The sequence below is a fragment of the Dipodomys ordii genome, unplaced genomic scaffold, assembly GCF_000151885.1.
Source record: "Dipodomys ordii isolate 6190 unplaced genomic scaffold, Dord_2.0 Scaffold122, whole genome shotgun sequence".
Taxonomy (NCBI): domain Eukaryota; kingdom Metazoa; phylum Chordata; class Mammalia; order Rodentia; family Heteromyidae; genus Dipodomys; species Dipodomys ordii.
This window is the reverse complement of record NW_012267338.1, coordinates 1,687,854-1,705,842: the sequence shown is the minus strand read 5'-3', so window position 1 is coordinate 1,705,842 and position 17,989 is coordinate 1,687,854. Positions and strand designations below refer to the sequence as shown.

Sequence of the window (17,989 nt, the reverse complement as noted above, 5' to 3'; positions counted from 1 at the left end):
ATACTTATTCACAACTTTGATGACTAACATATAGGGGTGATAATATTAAAAATTAATGATGTGTTATCAGGTACCAGTGGCTCATGCCTATAATCCTGGCTACTCGGGAGGCTGAGATCTAAGGGTTGTAGTCTGAAGCCAGCCCAAAGCTCAGGTCCTAAATTCAAGCCCCAGGACTGGGAGAGGAAAAAAAGAGCTAATGACTTGCAATTTGTGCTGTTTAAGATACAGATTTTCTGCTGGAAGTACTATTGCTCAGTGATAGAACATGTACTTAATATTAGTGAGGTCCTAGATTCAATCCTCAGTACCCCTTCTCAAAAGATACACATTTTCTGATTTTAATACAAATATAGTTATTTTAAAAGATTACCTTCAAAACAGAATGATAAAGCTGGGAGCCAGTGGTTCACAGTTGTAATCCTAGTTTCTTAGGAGGCTGAGATCTGAGGATCAAGTTGAAAGCCAGTCCAGGCAGGAAATTTCTTGAGACTCTTATCTTCAATTAACTACCCAAAAAGCTAGAAGTGGAGGTATGACTCAAGTGGGAAAGCATCAGCCTTGAGCAGAAAAGCTAAGGAATGATACCCAGGTTCCGAGTTCAAGCCCTAGTATCAGCACAAAAACAAAAACAAAAAACAGAATGATAAATTACTAAAGTACAATTAATGTTTAGACCAATTATACTGGAGGCCAAAAATGCCATAAATAATTTCTATGGTTTATTTTTTATGATTAGTCAGAAGTATTCATTAACTAATGAGTATAAAGGTCAAAAAGCCTACAAAGTGAGTTACTAATTAGCATTTGTAAAAACATAATATAATCTTATATTTATAAATTTCTTAACTATCTAGAGTTATTTTGACTTAAATTACTTTTTGATCTCTCAAACTGAATGGAGCTATCCAAAAGGATATCACATGTGAGAATTTTTAATATGGGAGAATTTTTAAATTGTTATTATAAAGGTGATATACAGAGGGGTTGTAGTTACATAAGTCAGGTAATTAATACATTTCTTTTTGGACAATGTCATCTTCCCTCACTCTCTCCCAGTTTTCCCCTCCTATCCCCACTAATATGGAAGAATTTAAAAATTTAAACCCAGGCCAGTTAGAGCATTAAAAAAAAGTAAAAAGAGGTTGGAGGTATGGCTCATGTAGTATATTGCTGCTTTCCTAGCAAGCACAAGCTCAGAGTTCAATCTGCAATACTGACAAAAAGGAGTAGTCTTTCCATTTTCCCTTTCAGATTTTATTACAGAGAAACCAATGAGAATTAAAATGATAAGATTCTCCAAAAGAAATTACTAGCTGGCACTGGTGGCTCACACCTTAATCCTAGCTAGGCTGAGATCTGAGGATCATAGTTCAAAACCAGCCTGGGCAGAAAAAAAACTATGAGAAGCTTATTTGCAATTAACCACCAGAAAATTGGAAGTGGAGCTGTGGCTCAAAGTGGTTGAGCACTAGCCTTGAGCAAAAGAGCTCAGGGACAGTTCCCAAGGCCCTGCATTGAGCCCATGACCAACAAAACAAAAACAAAAACAAAATTATTCTAGGGCTAGAAAACTATCAGTAAATAAACTCCAAATTAATCAGGTACTGAGGCCCCATTCTTCATAGATGGCTAGCTCAGTTCCAGAACATTAGCAGAGAAACCAACTCAGAAACAAAAAGACCCACTGGGGTCAAGATTTGCTATAACTGATTACATTCCAAGATCATATACATCTTGATTTATGTATAAGCTGTTTTTCTCCCTTAGTGATAGACAATTAGAGATTTACTTTGTTACTAAATTCCTCAAACCATATAAATTATTTCCCTCAAAACTCACAGGTAATTTCTTTCAGTAGAAAAAGCTCATAATCTAAGAGTACATCTTACCAAATAAACATCTGTTGATATTTTAGATGTTAAGCTTAAAAATACATTTCCTTGCTCTCTTAGTGGAGGGTTTCTACAAGCAATTTTACTCCAATAATACTGAGGACACACAGAGCCCAGATACTGGGCTTTTCCAATAAAAGGAACCTGGATTCCTTGGAGAAATGGCTAATCTTAGGAATGGAGCTAGTAATACATAAATGAGACTAGAGCATTTTATAGTGCCAGGAAGTGAAAAGAAATGGAAAAAAGTATTCAAGTTGGCTGTGTTGGTGCATGCCTGCAATCCCAGCCCAGTTCAAGACCAGCCTGGGGTACAGAGTAAGATCCTAACTAGAAAGAAAAAAAAAGAGAGAAAGACAGAAAGGGGGGAAAGAGAGAAAGAAAGAAAGCAAGAGAGAGAAAAAGAGAAAGAGAACAGAGAAAGAGAAAGGAAGGGCAGATGGACTATTGGATTATAACCCCAAATATAAAATAGGTATTCACAAGTCAATATTGATTTAAATGACTAAATAAATCAATAAACGAAGAGACAAATCTCCCTTACAAAATATTTTCAAAAACTTTGTGTAAATATTTTACCATTAAGGAAGTAGAGCAAATTTCTTTTCCTATATAAAGTCAATATTCAAAGGAATGGGGGAAAGAGCTACTTCGCTGTTAACAAACCTGATAAAACCTCATGGCAGGTTTACCTTAATCAAGGTTTACACCGACATTGCTAGGCCATACTGACAGTATGAACTCTCCATATGACATGATAGGAAAAAATTTCTGTGGTCTTCCTCCCCAAAGCATGTCTAATCATGAGAAAAACATCAGACAATTCTCAATTGAAAGATGGCCTACAAAATACTAAAGGAGCCCAATAAAGTAGAAAGAAGTTTCACGAACATGATGATGACGAGTTTGGAGAAGTATGCATTGTTAAGGGGCTATATTTTTACTCTAGAAGGAATGGAAAGCAATCAAAGGACTTAGGAGAGGAGCAAAGAGAGTGACAATCAAATGTTTTCAAAATAAATCATGGTGCCTTCTTCAGGATGGATAATGTATTGGAAGAGGCAAAAAGTACACAAGAATGGAGGCTTCCAAAGAGCATTCAGGCAAGAAGACAGAAACTGAAGTGGTGATAGTGACATAGGAAGAAATAGAATCAAGAACCATTACAAAGTAAAATTAATAAAGTCTGTTGACACATTTATCAAGGAGAGGGATGCTAAGCACAACTACTTCTCTGGATTTTAGAATGAAAAGATAACGGCATCATTCACTGAAAAAAATGAGAGAGGATCAATGTTTCAGGGGTTTGGAAGAGAATGAAGGGAAATAAGATTAGTGTTAAACATACCAGTCAGTAAGGTATCTAGAATGACAAGGAGATAGAGAACACATGCCCTTGGAAAAACTGACATCTTCATCCCAGAGAAGGAGCTAGCAATAATCCCCAAGATTTCAAGAAAAACATTAGACTTAGACTTTGACCCTCTGTATTTAGTTAAAAAGCTAAGAGAGAATAACAACAATAATATTTTATTAGTTAAGATAAAACTGCAGGCACTGTGGGGAACAAAGATTTTTAATATCTTGGTTCAGTTATATACTGATCATGACACCAAACATATAGCATTTTAAAGTTTTGGCAGGCCTGGTGAATGTTGAAATGTCCTAAATCTGCACAGTCCAATAAAGTAGCCACTAGCCACTTGGCGACTAAACACTGAAACATGGTGACACAACAGAGGAATTTATTTTATTTTTTAGCTAAATTTAACAGCTCCAGTTCCATATGGCCAGTGGCTAAGGTATTAGAACAGGTTCAGAGCATCCTTATATATTTTTATTTGATCTTCAGCAACTACTTTTTGGATTAACTGGGAGAGGGCATGAATAGAGGAAACGTTCATCCCATCCACTTATTATATTATGTCTAAGGGCCTGGGTTCACTTTTGAAACAAAAAAAAAAAAGGGAAAGGAAAAAAATCTGTAAGTAATCTTTAGACATAGATGAAAAAGTTCTATAGTATTAACTCTTTTGTTAGAAGTACCTGTAGCATCAATGGCAAAATTTATTTCCTTTGAGTTTTATCACATTTTTCTTCTAATCCACCTCTATCCCCAAAAACTTTGGAAACTCTACTAGACAGCCATCATATCTCTAGAACTGTTGAAGATCAATAATCAATAATAGTACACTTGACAATCTCCCATGGCAGCACAATTTAACTGGAATTTGATCTCTTTTTCAATGTCGTAGACTCACTTAGAACTACATGAAAGGAGTACAGACTTTGGAGTTGAACATTTATTAGTCCTGATATTCTTTCCTTTACTACTTGAATGACCTAGACTAATAATTTCTTCTAATTTCTGTATTAGTTTCTCCTTTTGTTGATAAAAATTAAGATTGCCTAAAACACAGTGCCTACCCAGAGTATCAAGTAAAGGATGCAAACCACTACGGGGCTCTATGTGCCTGGCACTGTCCCAGAGTCTAGAAACAGCACTCAAAGCAGAGAGTCCTAGCCTCCTAGACACTGAAGACACTCCTGAACCCCCAAGGACTCTTGCAACCTGAAGTCTCAATTCTTGATCCATCCTTTTTACTTGTTCAAAGCACTTATTTCAACCTTACCAACTTCATTTCTAAGAAATGAAAGTTATTCAATGTTCAATAGGAAGTGTACTCATTACCTCACTCATGTCACTGCAACTCTCTGTATAGTATCTTTACAATAAAAATAAAATAAAATGCAGTAATCATCTTAAAAAAATGAATGTTATTGTTCTACCTATTATGCCTGGAGTAAAAACAAAATGAAAATATATGTGAAAGTGCTTAGTAAACCATTACATGCTAAACAAACATAAGGGATTAAACCAAAAGTAACATTTTCTTCCCTAGGGTAAAACATTCCAACCAACTGCCTAGAATGGATCACAGATGTGCTGAAAGGCTGACATCCCTCCAACCTCCCACCCCATCACCTTTTTAAAGAGCTTGAAGGGCCTAGATACAGACACAAACATAAGTGTTTTTATGTGTATTTACAACACTATGTCACTAGGAGAAACCAGAGCTGGCCAAGTCCCTCCTCTAGGTAATTTTAGGCCTCATCCCCAATTCTGCTACTTTTATGATCCTGCTCCAAAAGTAGTCTATCACTCCACAGAATGAAGAGGATCCAGCCTGAATATCAAGGAGCTGCTAAGTCCAGTGATATCATAGGACAAAAATAAAACAAAAAGCTATTTAGTAAAAAGATGGCAAAGATAAAATCACATTTCTGCACACCACTGGAGCAATTATTAGTTTTACAACTACTTACAGAGTCCAAAATATTCTAAAGTATTTGGGAAATTTTATTTATTTTTTGTGTGATAGTTAAGAACTCATGGCTTTGTGCTTGTGATTGTAAGCACTCTACCAGTTGAGTCACACCTTCCGCCCCTTTTTGCACTGGTTATTGTCAAAGGTAGTTTCATTTTATGCCTTGTCTGTGATCCTCCTACTAGTCACTGGGGATGATAGATGTGTACCACTGTGCCCAGTCATTGTGCTTCCTCTGTAACTGGGATAACAGGCATGGAACTGCACCTACCTATTAGTTGAAAAGAAGTCTCATGAATTTCTTTTTGTACTAACTGGCCTCAAATCATAATCCCCAGATCTCTGCCTCTCCAGTAAGCTAGGATTACAGGCTTGAGTCATTGTACCCGCTTGTCAAGGATTTAACTTTTGTATGTCTCAATATGAATTCACGATAGTTCTAGAACTGGATGTCAAAGCAGACTGTCTACTCAGAATACTGTATTCATTTAAATAAGTATGCTTGTTAAAGAGGGAAAAAAGTAGTTAATAAAAAATCCACATATTCATTTTGCTAGAAATTAATTGCAGAGGGAAATAAGCAATATCTGCCTATGTCCATCTTAAGACAAATTGTCTAAAAGAAATGGATGAGAACAGAGGAATAAAAATTGAGTAATGGAAATAGAGAATGTGTATGAGAAAGAGAAAAATAAAGAGTACTTTTGTCCTAAAGAGAATAGCTGAGAATCTGAAAGTGATAGGCTTCTGTGGCTGCCTATAGATAGTAGAAAACAAGAATAAAATTATTTTCAGATCCTTTTGTTTTATAGCTTCATAGATGCTAGAAGAGACACCGGTACATACCCCATTTTTAAAGACTGTCATGGTACTTAAGTTGTCATCTTCCACATTATGTGGAACAACTCATTCTTCAATGTACAAATACTGTTAGTTTTCTACACAGATGAATTCAAATCCTAGTTCCACAAGTGCTACTCTATGCAGATTATTTTAGACTCAGCCACTTGGTTTTAGTCTCTTCATCTATAAAAATGGCAAGTGATGCTGGGCACTGGTGGCTCACACCTGTAATCCTAGCTACTCAGGAGGCTGAGATCTGAAGATCACAGTTCAAAGCCAGCCGGGGCAGGAATGCCTGTGAGACTCATCTCCAATTAACAACCAGAAAACTAGAAGTGGCACTGTGGCTTCGAGTGGTAAGGGTGCTAATAGTGTTGAGCTGAAGAGCTCAAGGACAGTGCCCAGTCCCAGAGTTCAAGCCCCACAACCGACTTGTCGGGGGGGAGGGAAGAGGCTTCCCTATAAAGTTATTAGGAGGATCACAGGAGATAATCATGTAAAGCACTCAGCACATAATGTCTGGCACCTAGTAAGCAAACAAATGCCATTACAGTGTGAGATGTAATTTATCTTGTGGACAGTGAAACTAATTTAGCCTAACTTATTCTTTACCAAGTTATGTTACCTGCACTCCTAAGGTTGATGGCAACACTGAAGAAATCTATTTTGTTGTGTGAGCAGAAGAAACTGATTAATGTAGACAGATTATGCGTAATGAGCTGTACAGGTTCCCTCAAGTTCTAATATTCTATGAAATAAGTTTCAGACCTTTAGAACTTTATCTATCAACAAACAATTCACAACCAACTCATTAAGCACGAAAGAATTCTAAATTTCAGCAGGGCACCAGTAGCTCACGCCTGTAATCCTAGCTACTCAGGAGCCTGAGATCTCAGGATCTCCGTTCAAAGCCAGCCTGGGCAGGAAAGTCTGTGAGACTCTTATCTCCAATAAACCTGAAGAGCGCAGGGACAGGGCCCAGGCCCAAAGTTCAAATCCCACGACTGACCAAAAAAAAAAAAAAAGAATTCTAAATTTCAAGGGAAAAAAATTATTCAAATACCTAATACAGAATGGAGGGAAAGAGGACGTCAAGATAAAGCAGACACATACCAAAGGCTTATGGAACCATACCACTGAAATCATCTTATCTGTCCTGCAAAGCAAAGCTAAATCCAAGTCAAAGCCCAAGGCAGCTGCCTCTAATGAAAAACAAGAAAATGAAAGCAATGTAAAACCAAAATTTAAATGTTTTATTATCAGTTGTACCTGGTGGGTACGTGACACTTAATATATAGTGAATAGTGATAAGCATTTATAAATCCATGCAATTGACAAAAAAAAAAGTGCCACCAACAGCAATCCCTAAAAAGAAATAGTAAAACCACAAATCAGGAACTAAGTGAGTAGACAGTGCTGCTTCCTTCTGTAAGTATAAGAAGCTATGTAGAAACACCAAAGTGTTGAAGTAGTCTGAGATTTCAGTGTCAAGCTAGAATCCTTGCAGTTTACTCTTCTTGGCCCCATACAATTTTTTTTTTTTTAGGGGTGGGGGACAGCTCCAAAATAAATTAGTATCTGTTTTCTACTAACTTTCAAGAAGAAACTAAGTGGTGGGTTTTTAAATTGATCTGGACATTAATTTCAGAGGTAGGGAGAAAGAAGGCTTCTGAAAGTCACTGATGCCCAGACTACAGGCTCCAACTAATAATCCAGGATTAATGCAAATCATCATCCAAGGAAACCGAATGTGTCAAATCGAAAAGGAACAAAAGACTGAGGCAGGGACTTTAGTTCAGAAAATAAAGAAAGAGTGGAACCATTCTCTATATTCCCAGATAATGAGTAATAGACTTTGGGGTTGGGTCAGGGCCTTCAGCATGCAGAGCAAGAAAAACCAACCGAGCAACAAACAAAACACAGGAAGAAAAGTATAACTAAAACCGTGGTAAAAAAAAAAAATACAGTCACCGTACTTCTTCTGAAATAGCAGCAATGAAATGGCCCACTCCTGCCGCTAACGCCGAGGGCTGGGTGCACTCACCAACTGTGTGCACTCACTGGGTCGAGGAAGTTAATTAAATGGCAAAGGTGAACACACCCTTCACAGGTGAAAGCAGAAAACTCTTCCTCTTCCTTCTTATCAAATAAGAACTGAGTAAGTGTACTTTAGGAGAAGAAGGAAAGGAAAGGAAAGGAAAAGAGAGGGAAAGAGAAGGGAAAGGGAAGAGAAAGAGAAGGGAAAGGGAAGGGAAAGGGAAGAGAAGGGAAGGGACAGAATTCCTCAAAGGGTGTCTGGCTAAAGAATCTGCAGGCAGTGTAAAGAACAACCTTTGTCCCCCCCCCCCCCTTAAATCAAAGGGATGAGAGGAAGGTAAGAACAAAGCAAAGAAAGCAATAATAATAAACTAAGGCGAGCCAAGTCTAGTGTCTAAAAAACTTTTGTTGTTGTTGTTTTCTAAACCCTGTTGTAGACACGTCAACAGGAGTTACTTAACTCCGTGGATGGGACCAGAAGGCAGGGCCGGAGTCGGCCAGCCCCAGCTGCAGCATTGCTTGGACGTCCTCACCAGCCGTGTCAGGCTGGCGGCAGTTCACGGGCAAGTCTCCTCCCAGCCCCACGGGGGGGGGGGACGACAGCTACCTCCCCTCCCCTCACAGCGGAAGAGAGGAAGGGGAGCTGCGGGCGGGGAGGGGAGAAATGCCAAACCTTAAAGGCGGCCCAACCCCGGACCCTGCAGCCCCTTCCCGGACCCTGCAGCCCCTTCCCGGACCCTGCAGCCCCCTTCCCACCCGGTGCACGCCGGGCCCGGAGGGTGCCGCCCTGCAGGCCCGGCGCTCCTCCACCCCTCGGCAGTCTCCCGGGGGACACGCAGAAGGACCGCAGGAATGTAGGCGCAGAAACCCCCGGCAGGACTCCTTGGGCGGATCCGGTGCCCAGGCAGGACACCAGTGCCCGGGGAAAGTCAGGAGCTGCGAACACAGAGGCAACGTGTCGGGCCCCCGGCCCCCCCCCAACCCGCTGGGCCCGTCTTTCCCCGCCCCTTCCCCGGCGGGCCTGCTCCGCCCTCACCTGTCTGCGGGGATCCCGGCGGCACCCGAGCCGAGGATTATCCCGGCCGCTGCTCCCCGGAATTGCCTCAACCCAGGCGAGAGGAGAGCGGAAGCGCCACCCGGACCTTTTCCTCCGTGCCCTCCCCCGCGCGCCTCGATGCTCCGGGGCGGGAGCGGTGCAGCTGTCAGGGGCGCACACTGGCCAACCGCGGAGGACACCCGGACCCGCGCCGCTCCGCCCGGCCGCCCGCACCCGCAGCCCCAGCCGCGAAACCGGAAGTGAGCAGACCGGAAGTGGCGGTGTCCCTAGCCCTGGACGGCCTCTCTCTCAGCCTCACTGAATCGAGCCCGGGGCCGCCACGTCTCGTTGGTGCCAGCACAACTCCTACGAGGTTCCCCCGCCCGTCTCCAGAGGTTGACCACGCCTCCTCGAAGGGATGGCCCCGCCCCCTCCGGAGAATGGCTCCGCCCCCCGCGGTGGCCCTAGCAACCACATCCGGGGCCCCGCCACCGCCGTTGCCCGGGTAATTTTCTAGCAGCTGCGGTGTGGGGAAGCGTGAAGGCGGCCCCGGAGGTACCGGCCTGCGCTGGGAGTTGGCGCCCGGGCTCAGGGGGTGGAGGTGGACGTAGTGCACCGCCACGCCACGACGGAAGAGCCAAAGCTGCTGGCAGCGGAGAGCACGGAAAAGGTTACTGGAGCCCGCCTCGGCCGCGCCGCCCGTGCACACCGCCCCCGGCGCCGGCCGCTCGCTCGCCGCCGCGGACCGCACGCTCTTTGCTGTCCCTCTGTCTCGCTCCACTTGACGGAGCTCTGCTTCCAAGTAGGTCCCTGTCCGGTCTGCAGAAACGCTCCGCAGTTCCTTCTCCCGGAGCCTTTCGGAGTTTCCTAAATGGAGGCCCCCGACGTGCGCTTCTTCCCCGCCCTGTCCCCCAGCCCGGACCCGAGCGCCGGTGCGCGCCACCGGGGTGGTGCGCGGGACGCACCGAAGCTCCTTCCCGGGTGCGCCCGCAGCTCGCCCAGCCACGCCCATCCGCCTGCAAACCGCGCCTCCCCCGACAGCCGGCTGGATCGCTTCTATTCGCTTTTCCTTTGTAGGAGTGCGAGGGGTGGCTGTGCCCAGGGTGGGACTTAGCCACTTTTAGACCACACTCACTCCTTCCCTTGTCACAGCAGCTGGCAACTCGTTTTTAACAACAACAAGGACTACAGGCAGAACCCGAAGTTTCAGTACATAGTGAAATATCCCTGCATAGATAGCTTGCACAGATGCCTCAGTGGTGACATTACATGTGTTTCCAGCTGACAACACAGTCTGAGATCTCCGGTGCAGAAGCAGTACTGAAATTCCCAAACATCAACCTAGTCTAACGGGCCCTTCCTCATCTTTACAGGAAAACTCACTAAACCATAGCATCTCAGTTCTGAAGCTTATAGTGGATTTTCTGTTCCAAATCATCTTAGGTTGGAGCCCCCCAGTCTTCTCAGTTATTAGGATCCCAATCTGGATTTATCACGGCTCTTATTGTGTAGGAACGGGGTAGCTACAGAACTTGCAGATGAATGCAAGTTTTGGAAGGGTGACTTAAGGGCCTGGTTAAAAAAAATGATGTGGACAACGTGTACTTAAATTGGGCAGTCTCTAAGGATTTTTGTTTCCTATCTGGAGTATAGCTTCACCAAAGTTAATCTGTTACATTGTTAAAATTAGAGGTTGTTTCTTATGTTTAGAAAGTGAACACTTGCTTTAGTTGTTATCCTTAGCTAGATAATGCCTTTGCACCTGCTGATGGTTTTGATAGAGATTCTGCCTCTTTCAGAATTGCTTGGAATTGCTGCTGCTTATTGTGCCTTGGTGAACATATTACTAATTATCAAGTACTTTCTAGTCCAGTCAGATTCTGGCACTATCTTGCTCAGGGCTGGTACTTTTTTCTGCCAGTTGGCTTTGACTTGTGATCCTCCATGTCTCAGCCTCCTGAGTTGCTAGGATAATAGGTATGATCCACTCATTTCTGGCAAGGATTTCTTTTCTTTTGGTCGGTTGTGGGCTTGAACTCTGGGCCTGGGCACTGTCCCTCAGCTCTTCAGCTCAAGGTTAGCCCTCTACCACTTGAGCCACAGCGCCACTTCCGGGTTTTCTGCTTATGTGGTGCTGAGGAATCGAACCCAGGCCTCATGCATGCAAGGCAAGCACTCTACCACTGAGCCACCTTCCCAGCCCATGGCAAGGATTTCTTAACTCATGGTTTGTGTGAGGGAGGGGGTCTAGAGCTTGAACTCAGGGCCTAGGTGTTGTCTTTGAGCTATTTTGCTTGAGGCTAGTGCTTTTCCACTTGAGCCACAACTCTACTTCTGGCTTTTGGCTTGTTAATGGAGATAAAAGTTTTCAGGACTTTCCTGAGCTAGCTTTGAATCATGATCCTCAGATCTCAGCCTCCTGAGCAGCTAGGATTATAGTCATGAGCCACCAACGCCCAGCAAACTTCTTAACATTTTGAGGCAGTTTTATAACAAGTACATGTACAACTTTATTCAGTTATGAGTAGATTATACCTGTATATGTGATTAATTAAGTGACATTATGGCTCTTATGTAGCATTTCTTTCTAAAAGCAGGTGTGTTCTCTTTTAAGCATGTGGTATGGTAACTGGAAAACTGATGTGATCTTGTCATCCTTCCCATCAAAACCTTTAAATGGCATTTGTGACATACTGATGAATTTTAATTCTTTATTCTGGCATTCAGGGTTTAACAAAGTCTGACCTCAGTCTGTTTTTCTGGTGTATATAATGCAGTTTATAGAAAACTAAACCAATACTCAGAAAAAAAGTGCTCCTTTAGCTGGGTGCCAGTGGCTCACTCCTGTAATCCTAGCTACTCAGGAGGCTGAGATTTGAGAATTGAGGTTCAAAGCCAGCCCAGGCAGGAAAAGTCCATGAGACTCTTTGATAAACCACTAGAAAACTGGAAGTGGTGCTGTGGCTCAAGCAGTAGAGTGCTTGCCTTGAGCTGAAGAGCTCAGGGATAGTGCCTAAGCCCCATGAATAACCAAAAAAAAAAAAAAAGTTCTCATTTAGCCAAGTAATATGGACATCAACACAGAAAACTTTAGTTACATGGACCTACTTACTATGCTTTTTATATTGCCCTACACTTTCCCTCCTGCATTTTTTCCCTCTTTTTCCAGTAGAAAAGTTTTCTCTCTCTTTACCTTTTATGTCCTTATCCATCCTTTACAGTTGAGTTCAGGTTCTACTTCTCATATGGACTCATTCTTCCCACAGCCCTTGACTTTGAACCCCAGCTCCTGTCATTGCATATTTACATATTTGTTTCCCATGATCCTTTTTGAGGTGCTGAACTAGGGACTCATTTTATTGTCTTATAGCACCTAGAAACTGCTTGTTAGTGAAATAAGTTTATATGCTGCACATAGGCAAATTCCAGCAACTGGTGCTATTTACAGTAATGTTGCAGACAGGATTAAGTGGGCATGGTAGCTATCTATTTGTGGAAGACAGAGAATAAATGCTTCCTTCACTTTGGAAAGTGGTTGATTGTCTTGCAGAGAACTGTGAACTACTGATTAAAAATGAGTAACTTATTACCCCTGGATACTCTGAGTGGGAACAATGCCAACTTTATGACTCTAATACTGAGATTTTTAAAAAATAACTTGGCACAAATAGGGCATTAGAATTGGAAAAATAAAATGAGTGGTTTTTTTAAGATATAAAGAGAAAAGTACTGAATTTATTTATAGTTCAATTACCTAGAGGGAATGCTGAACATTTTTGGCCAGTATCTATTTTTCTTTATGTGTATGTTTTCCTTTATTTAGCCAATAATTATTGGGAACCTAATGTTTGCCGACACTGAGCACTGAAGGACTATTTTCAGTGTGTCCTCTCTCTTATGATTTTCAGTATCTGCTGTCTCTACTTTCATATTTTGTATTTATCAGATCTTTTTCATACCATTAAAGTTGTTCTTCAGTGGCTCAGTAGCATTTCAACACAGAAATATTCCCTAATTTTCTTAACTAATCCTTTTATTGAACATATAGGTTGTTTCTAGTTTTGTCTATAATCATATTCTTTTTTTTCTGTTTTTCTTTTTTTAGGTCTGGTCGTGGGGCCTGAACTCTGGGCCTGGGCGCTGTCCCTCAGCTCTTCAGCTCAAGGCTAGCGCTCTACCACTTGAGCCACAGCACCACTTCTGGTTTTTTCTTTTTTGCTTATGTGGTGCTGAGGAATCGAACCCAGGGCCTCATGCATGAGCAAGGCAGGCACTCTCACTGAGCCACCTTCCCAGCCCTGTAATCATATTCTTGTGTGGCATGCAGAATTCTACAATGATTTCTTATATTTTCCCTCCCTTGGGGATACAATGAGAAAACATTCCTGTGATTACATTCCTATGATTATACATGCAATGGGATTTTTCAGGTAAAACTGAAGTTACTAATCTGGTGACTGAGTTTCTCAAAGGAGAGATAATCTGGATGGGCCTGACCTAATCACACGAGCCCTTTAAAAGCAGCTTTCTTCTGCCAATGACAGTAGAGGAAATCAGAGAGATTCAAAGTGCAGAAGAGATTCAACAGGAGGAATATTTTCTGTGGTAAAATGAAGAGGGCTACAGAAAAGGACCTGATAGTGGGCCCAAGGAACTCTGAGAGTGGCCCCTGGCAACAGCCAAGAAAACCACAGGGACCTCAGTCTCACAGCAAGGAAGTGAATTATGTGAACAACCTCAATGGGATTGGAAGCAAATTCTTCCTGCAGCCCTCAGATAAGACCTTAGCCTCTGAGTGATGTCACAGTTTCTGCTTTATGAGACCCTAAACAGCAATCCCAGTTGAGTGTACCTTACTTCTGACCTATAGAAGGGTATGCGGTAATAAATGGTTATTGTTTTAAGGTACTAAACATATGATAATTTGTTACATAGCAACAGAAAATTCACATACTTTGAGAAATTATTTTTACATCTATAAGTATTCCTTTGAGAGTAAAATCCGAGGATCTAGACTTGCTAGATAAAAAGTTATACAATTTTTTTTTCCTGGCACACATCTGCTATCTTGGCTGCAGTAGACCAGAGATGATAGATACTAGGAAGGTGGAAGGAAGCCCATCTGGGGCCCTCCCTGTGAGTATTCTCAGAGTACTCCTGGGCTTCTGTGCCCTGCTTCTAGCATATGTTTAATATGGGATTCTTGCTTCCATATATGTATGGAATTTCATGAAATCCCTGGATTGTAGATTCTGGAAAGACTGAAAAGACTTGAAATGACAATAAGAAGGAGGGGGCCATAACCATATATTTGTTAAATACTATGCTAAGTGCCTTATTCTCAGTCACTGGATCTCATTGAATGTGAAATCACCCTGTGAAGTGATGTGAGAGTAACCCTCTCTTATCTCAATGGTAAGAAAATAAAGTAGGATTACATTGAGTGCTAAATGGCAGAGTCTCCTCTCAATTCAGATCTGTTATTTTCCAAATCCATGTCATTCTGTAAGGTAGTAGAGGTTCTGAGAAGGTAAGATCACAACCATCCCTCGTCTTCCTGCTTAGTCTTTTTTTATTTCACTAATCCTCTTACTAAAAAAGTTTATTGCCATGCATTGTCTCAGGTATTTCTGGCCCATGTACATTCAACTAATGTGTTACACTGATGTAAAAGTTACTGGGTTTGGGGGGCTGGGAAGGTGGCTCAGTGGTGGAGCGCTTGTCTTGCATGACTGAGGCCCTGGGTTCAATTCCTCAGCACCACATAAGCAAAAAGAAAAAAGCCGGAAGTGGCGCTGTGGCTCAAGTGGTAGAGCACTAGCCTTGAGCTGAAGAGCTGAGGGACAGCGCCCAGGCCCAGAGTTCAGGCCCCATGACCAGACCCCTCCCCCCCAAAAAAGTTACTTGATTTTTAAGCTTTTATGTAGAAAGAGGCTTATATTTTTTTAAACAGAATTATCAATTGCTTGATTTGAATTTTTTTTTAGTTCAGCATTTCTTCCAGACTCCTATAAAGGGACACTGTCCCTACATGCTATTAAAAGTTGAGCCTCGTGACTATCGTCTGACTATGTTATTTCTTTTAGAAAAGTCAGAGGGTACAGTCTATGATCTCATGTAAAAGAAATAGCCCCTAAGAATATATCCAACATCATTTTTAGTTCTTTAATTTTGGTAAGTCCACATTTTCAATGCAGATTAAATTTGTCTGATTTATTTCAGAAGTATATATTCCCAAGGATTCAAAGAAACAAAAATTCAAATGCACAGTGTAGATCTACAGAGCATTCTACAGAGAGGTGCTTCTGAAAGGTAAGTTTCTCCTGAAAACTTCAGTTATATTTTCCAAAAACATCTTCCCATTCTTTTTCTTGTTTAGAGCATAATAATTGACTTAAATAATCTTTTTATATTCAATTGACCTACTGCTTAAATTTCTGCTTCCCCCTCCCAAAAGACAGAGAAGATGCACTAGCAAATTGTAGAAGCAAGCTATCATTTTCTTCTCTATCCTTGAAGAGACTTGGAAATTAATGAGTAACATTCACATGACAATTTTCAGATGTTTTGTTCTTTGAAGCCTTTGGTGGAGAATTAATAAAAGTGCACATGGATAAAATGATCATCTTAAAGGATTTCAGCTCCAAAAATATATCGGCAGGACTGGACAGGTTTGACATAATGAGATTTCTATTTTAGCTTGACTTTTGGAACTCTGAGTAAACTATAAACTGGGCTACCCAAGATCCTAGGACATAAGTTTCTCTTTTCAGCCATTCTAGTTGGATCTAACATTTTCCTTCTTCGGGTCCTTTGAAAAAGGATATTTAGTCACACATTTCCTGAGAAATAAGACTTAACTAGACACCTGCCGGTATCTAATATATGAAATAGATAGAAAGCAGCACACTGTGTCATGCTGTAAAACAAATCAAAGAAACTGATACTGTGAAGTAAGAGGAGAAATCTGTATCCCCTCTGGCTGAGATGGCAGAAGCGCCTGTGGATGCCTCAACTCTCCCTGTAACGGTGAAGAAAAAGAAAAGTCTGTCCATTGAGGAAAAGATTGACATCATAAACGCAGTGGAAAGTGGCAAGAAAAAAGCCGAGATTGCAGCTGAATATGGAATAAAGAAAAATTCACTGTCTTCTATTATGAAAAACAAAGATAAAGTTCTAGAAGCCTTTGAATCGCTGAGATTTGATCCAAAGAGGAAAAGACTGAGAACTGCTTTTTATACGGACCTAGAAGAGGCATTAATGAGATGGTATCGAATTGCTCAGTGTCTAAATGTACCAGTTAATGGTCCAATGTTGCGTCTGAAAGCTAATGATTTTGCCCAGAAACTGGGACATAATGATTTTAAATGCAGTAATGGTTGGCTGGACCGTTTTAAATCCAGGTATGGTTTAGTATTCAGAGCACAACCTGTAGAAGCCACAGGCATAGCAGTAGACCCATCATCTGTCTGGTACCAAAATATTCTACCTTACTATTTAAATGATTATCATCCTAAAAATGTTTTTAATATCAAAGAGACTGGACTCCTTTATCGTATGTTACCTACAAATACATTTGCATTTAAAGGAGAAACTTGCTCAGTTGGAAAACTGTACAAAGACAGAATAACTCTGGTGGTTGGTACAAACATGGATGGCTCAGAGAAACTTCCTTTGCTTATCATTGGGAAAAACAGAAGTCCACATTGCTTCAAAGGTCTAAAGTCATTGCCTGTGTATTATGAAGCTAACAGAATGGCATGGATGACCCCAGACATCTTTGAACAGTGGATGCAGAAGCTTGATGAGAAGTTTCAAGCTCAGCAACGAAGAGTGGTGATTTTTGTTGACTCTTTTCCTGCACATCCAGAGGTAAAGAACCTAAAGTCCATTGAGCTAGCATTCTTTCCATCCTGTTTATCTTCCAAGTTTGTAGCAATGAAACAAGGTGTTATTAAAAGTCTTAAAATCAAATATCGACACTGTCTCATCAAGAAATTTTTAAGCTCTGTTGAAGGTAGCAAAGAATTTACATTTTCACTACTCGATGCAGTTGACACACTGCATCTCTGTTGGAGGGCTGTAACCCCAGAGACAATTGTTAAAAGCTATGAAGAAGCAGGATTCAAGTCTCTGAAGGGAGAAAACGACTCAACAAGTGCAGAGAGCGATACTGGTATTGACTTGGTGGCCCATGCTCTAGGGGCAGGGGTGGAATTTCCCGAGGGTTTGTCTATAGAGGAGTATGCTGCCCTGGATGACGATCTGGAGACTTGTGAAGCAGCACCAAGCGAGGACTTGGAATGGACCAAAGACAGTAAATCTGATGAGACTGGATTTTATACTTCTGATGAAGAGGAAGATGGGGGGTCTCTAGAAACGGAATCCCCTATACCATCAAAAACTGAAGCAGTTACTGCTTTAGACACTCTTAAAAAATTTCTTAGGAGTCAAGATATGAATGATGGGCTTCATGACTCTTTAGCAGACCTTGAAAATTTTATTAACTCTTTATCATTGAAATAATTATGTATCATACATCTGAAGAATAACTTCTTGATGTATTTTATTATATATGGTATGCAAAGAAAATTACCACTTAAATAGAAATTTTTTTAAATTTGGCTTGATCACCAAAGCCTTTGATCTGACTAGCTAAGTAAATAAATGATAAATAATGATAAAGTCAGTAAAAATGTAAAATTCTACTGAGCAAGATTTCAGGGAGTAGAAAATATATTTCAGAAGTTTTGTACTTAAAAACAGTATGTATATTTAACAACTCTTCAGCTGTCTGAGTTATACACATGGAATTGGTGATATTTTCTTAGTGTTTTTTTTTGTTTAGA

The 17,989-nt window shown here is 41.3% G+C and overlaps 1 protein-coding gene across 1 annotated transcript; it reads left to right on the top strand.

Moving 5' to 3' along the window:
• The first annotated feature begins 15,607 nt into the window (after positions 1-15,607).
• Positions 15,608-17,786, top strand: Tigd4 (tigger transposable element derived 4). Its single transcript, XM_013029740.1, has one exon. The coding sequence runs from the start codon at positions 16,128-16,130 to the stop codon at positions 17,664-17,666; it is 1,539 nt and encodes a 512-aa protein (XP_012885194.1). The 5' UTR covers positions 15,608-16,127; the 3' UTR covers positions 17,667-17,786.
• The last annotated feature ends 203 nt before the right edge of the window (positions 17,787-17,989 follow it).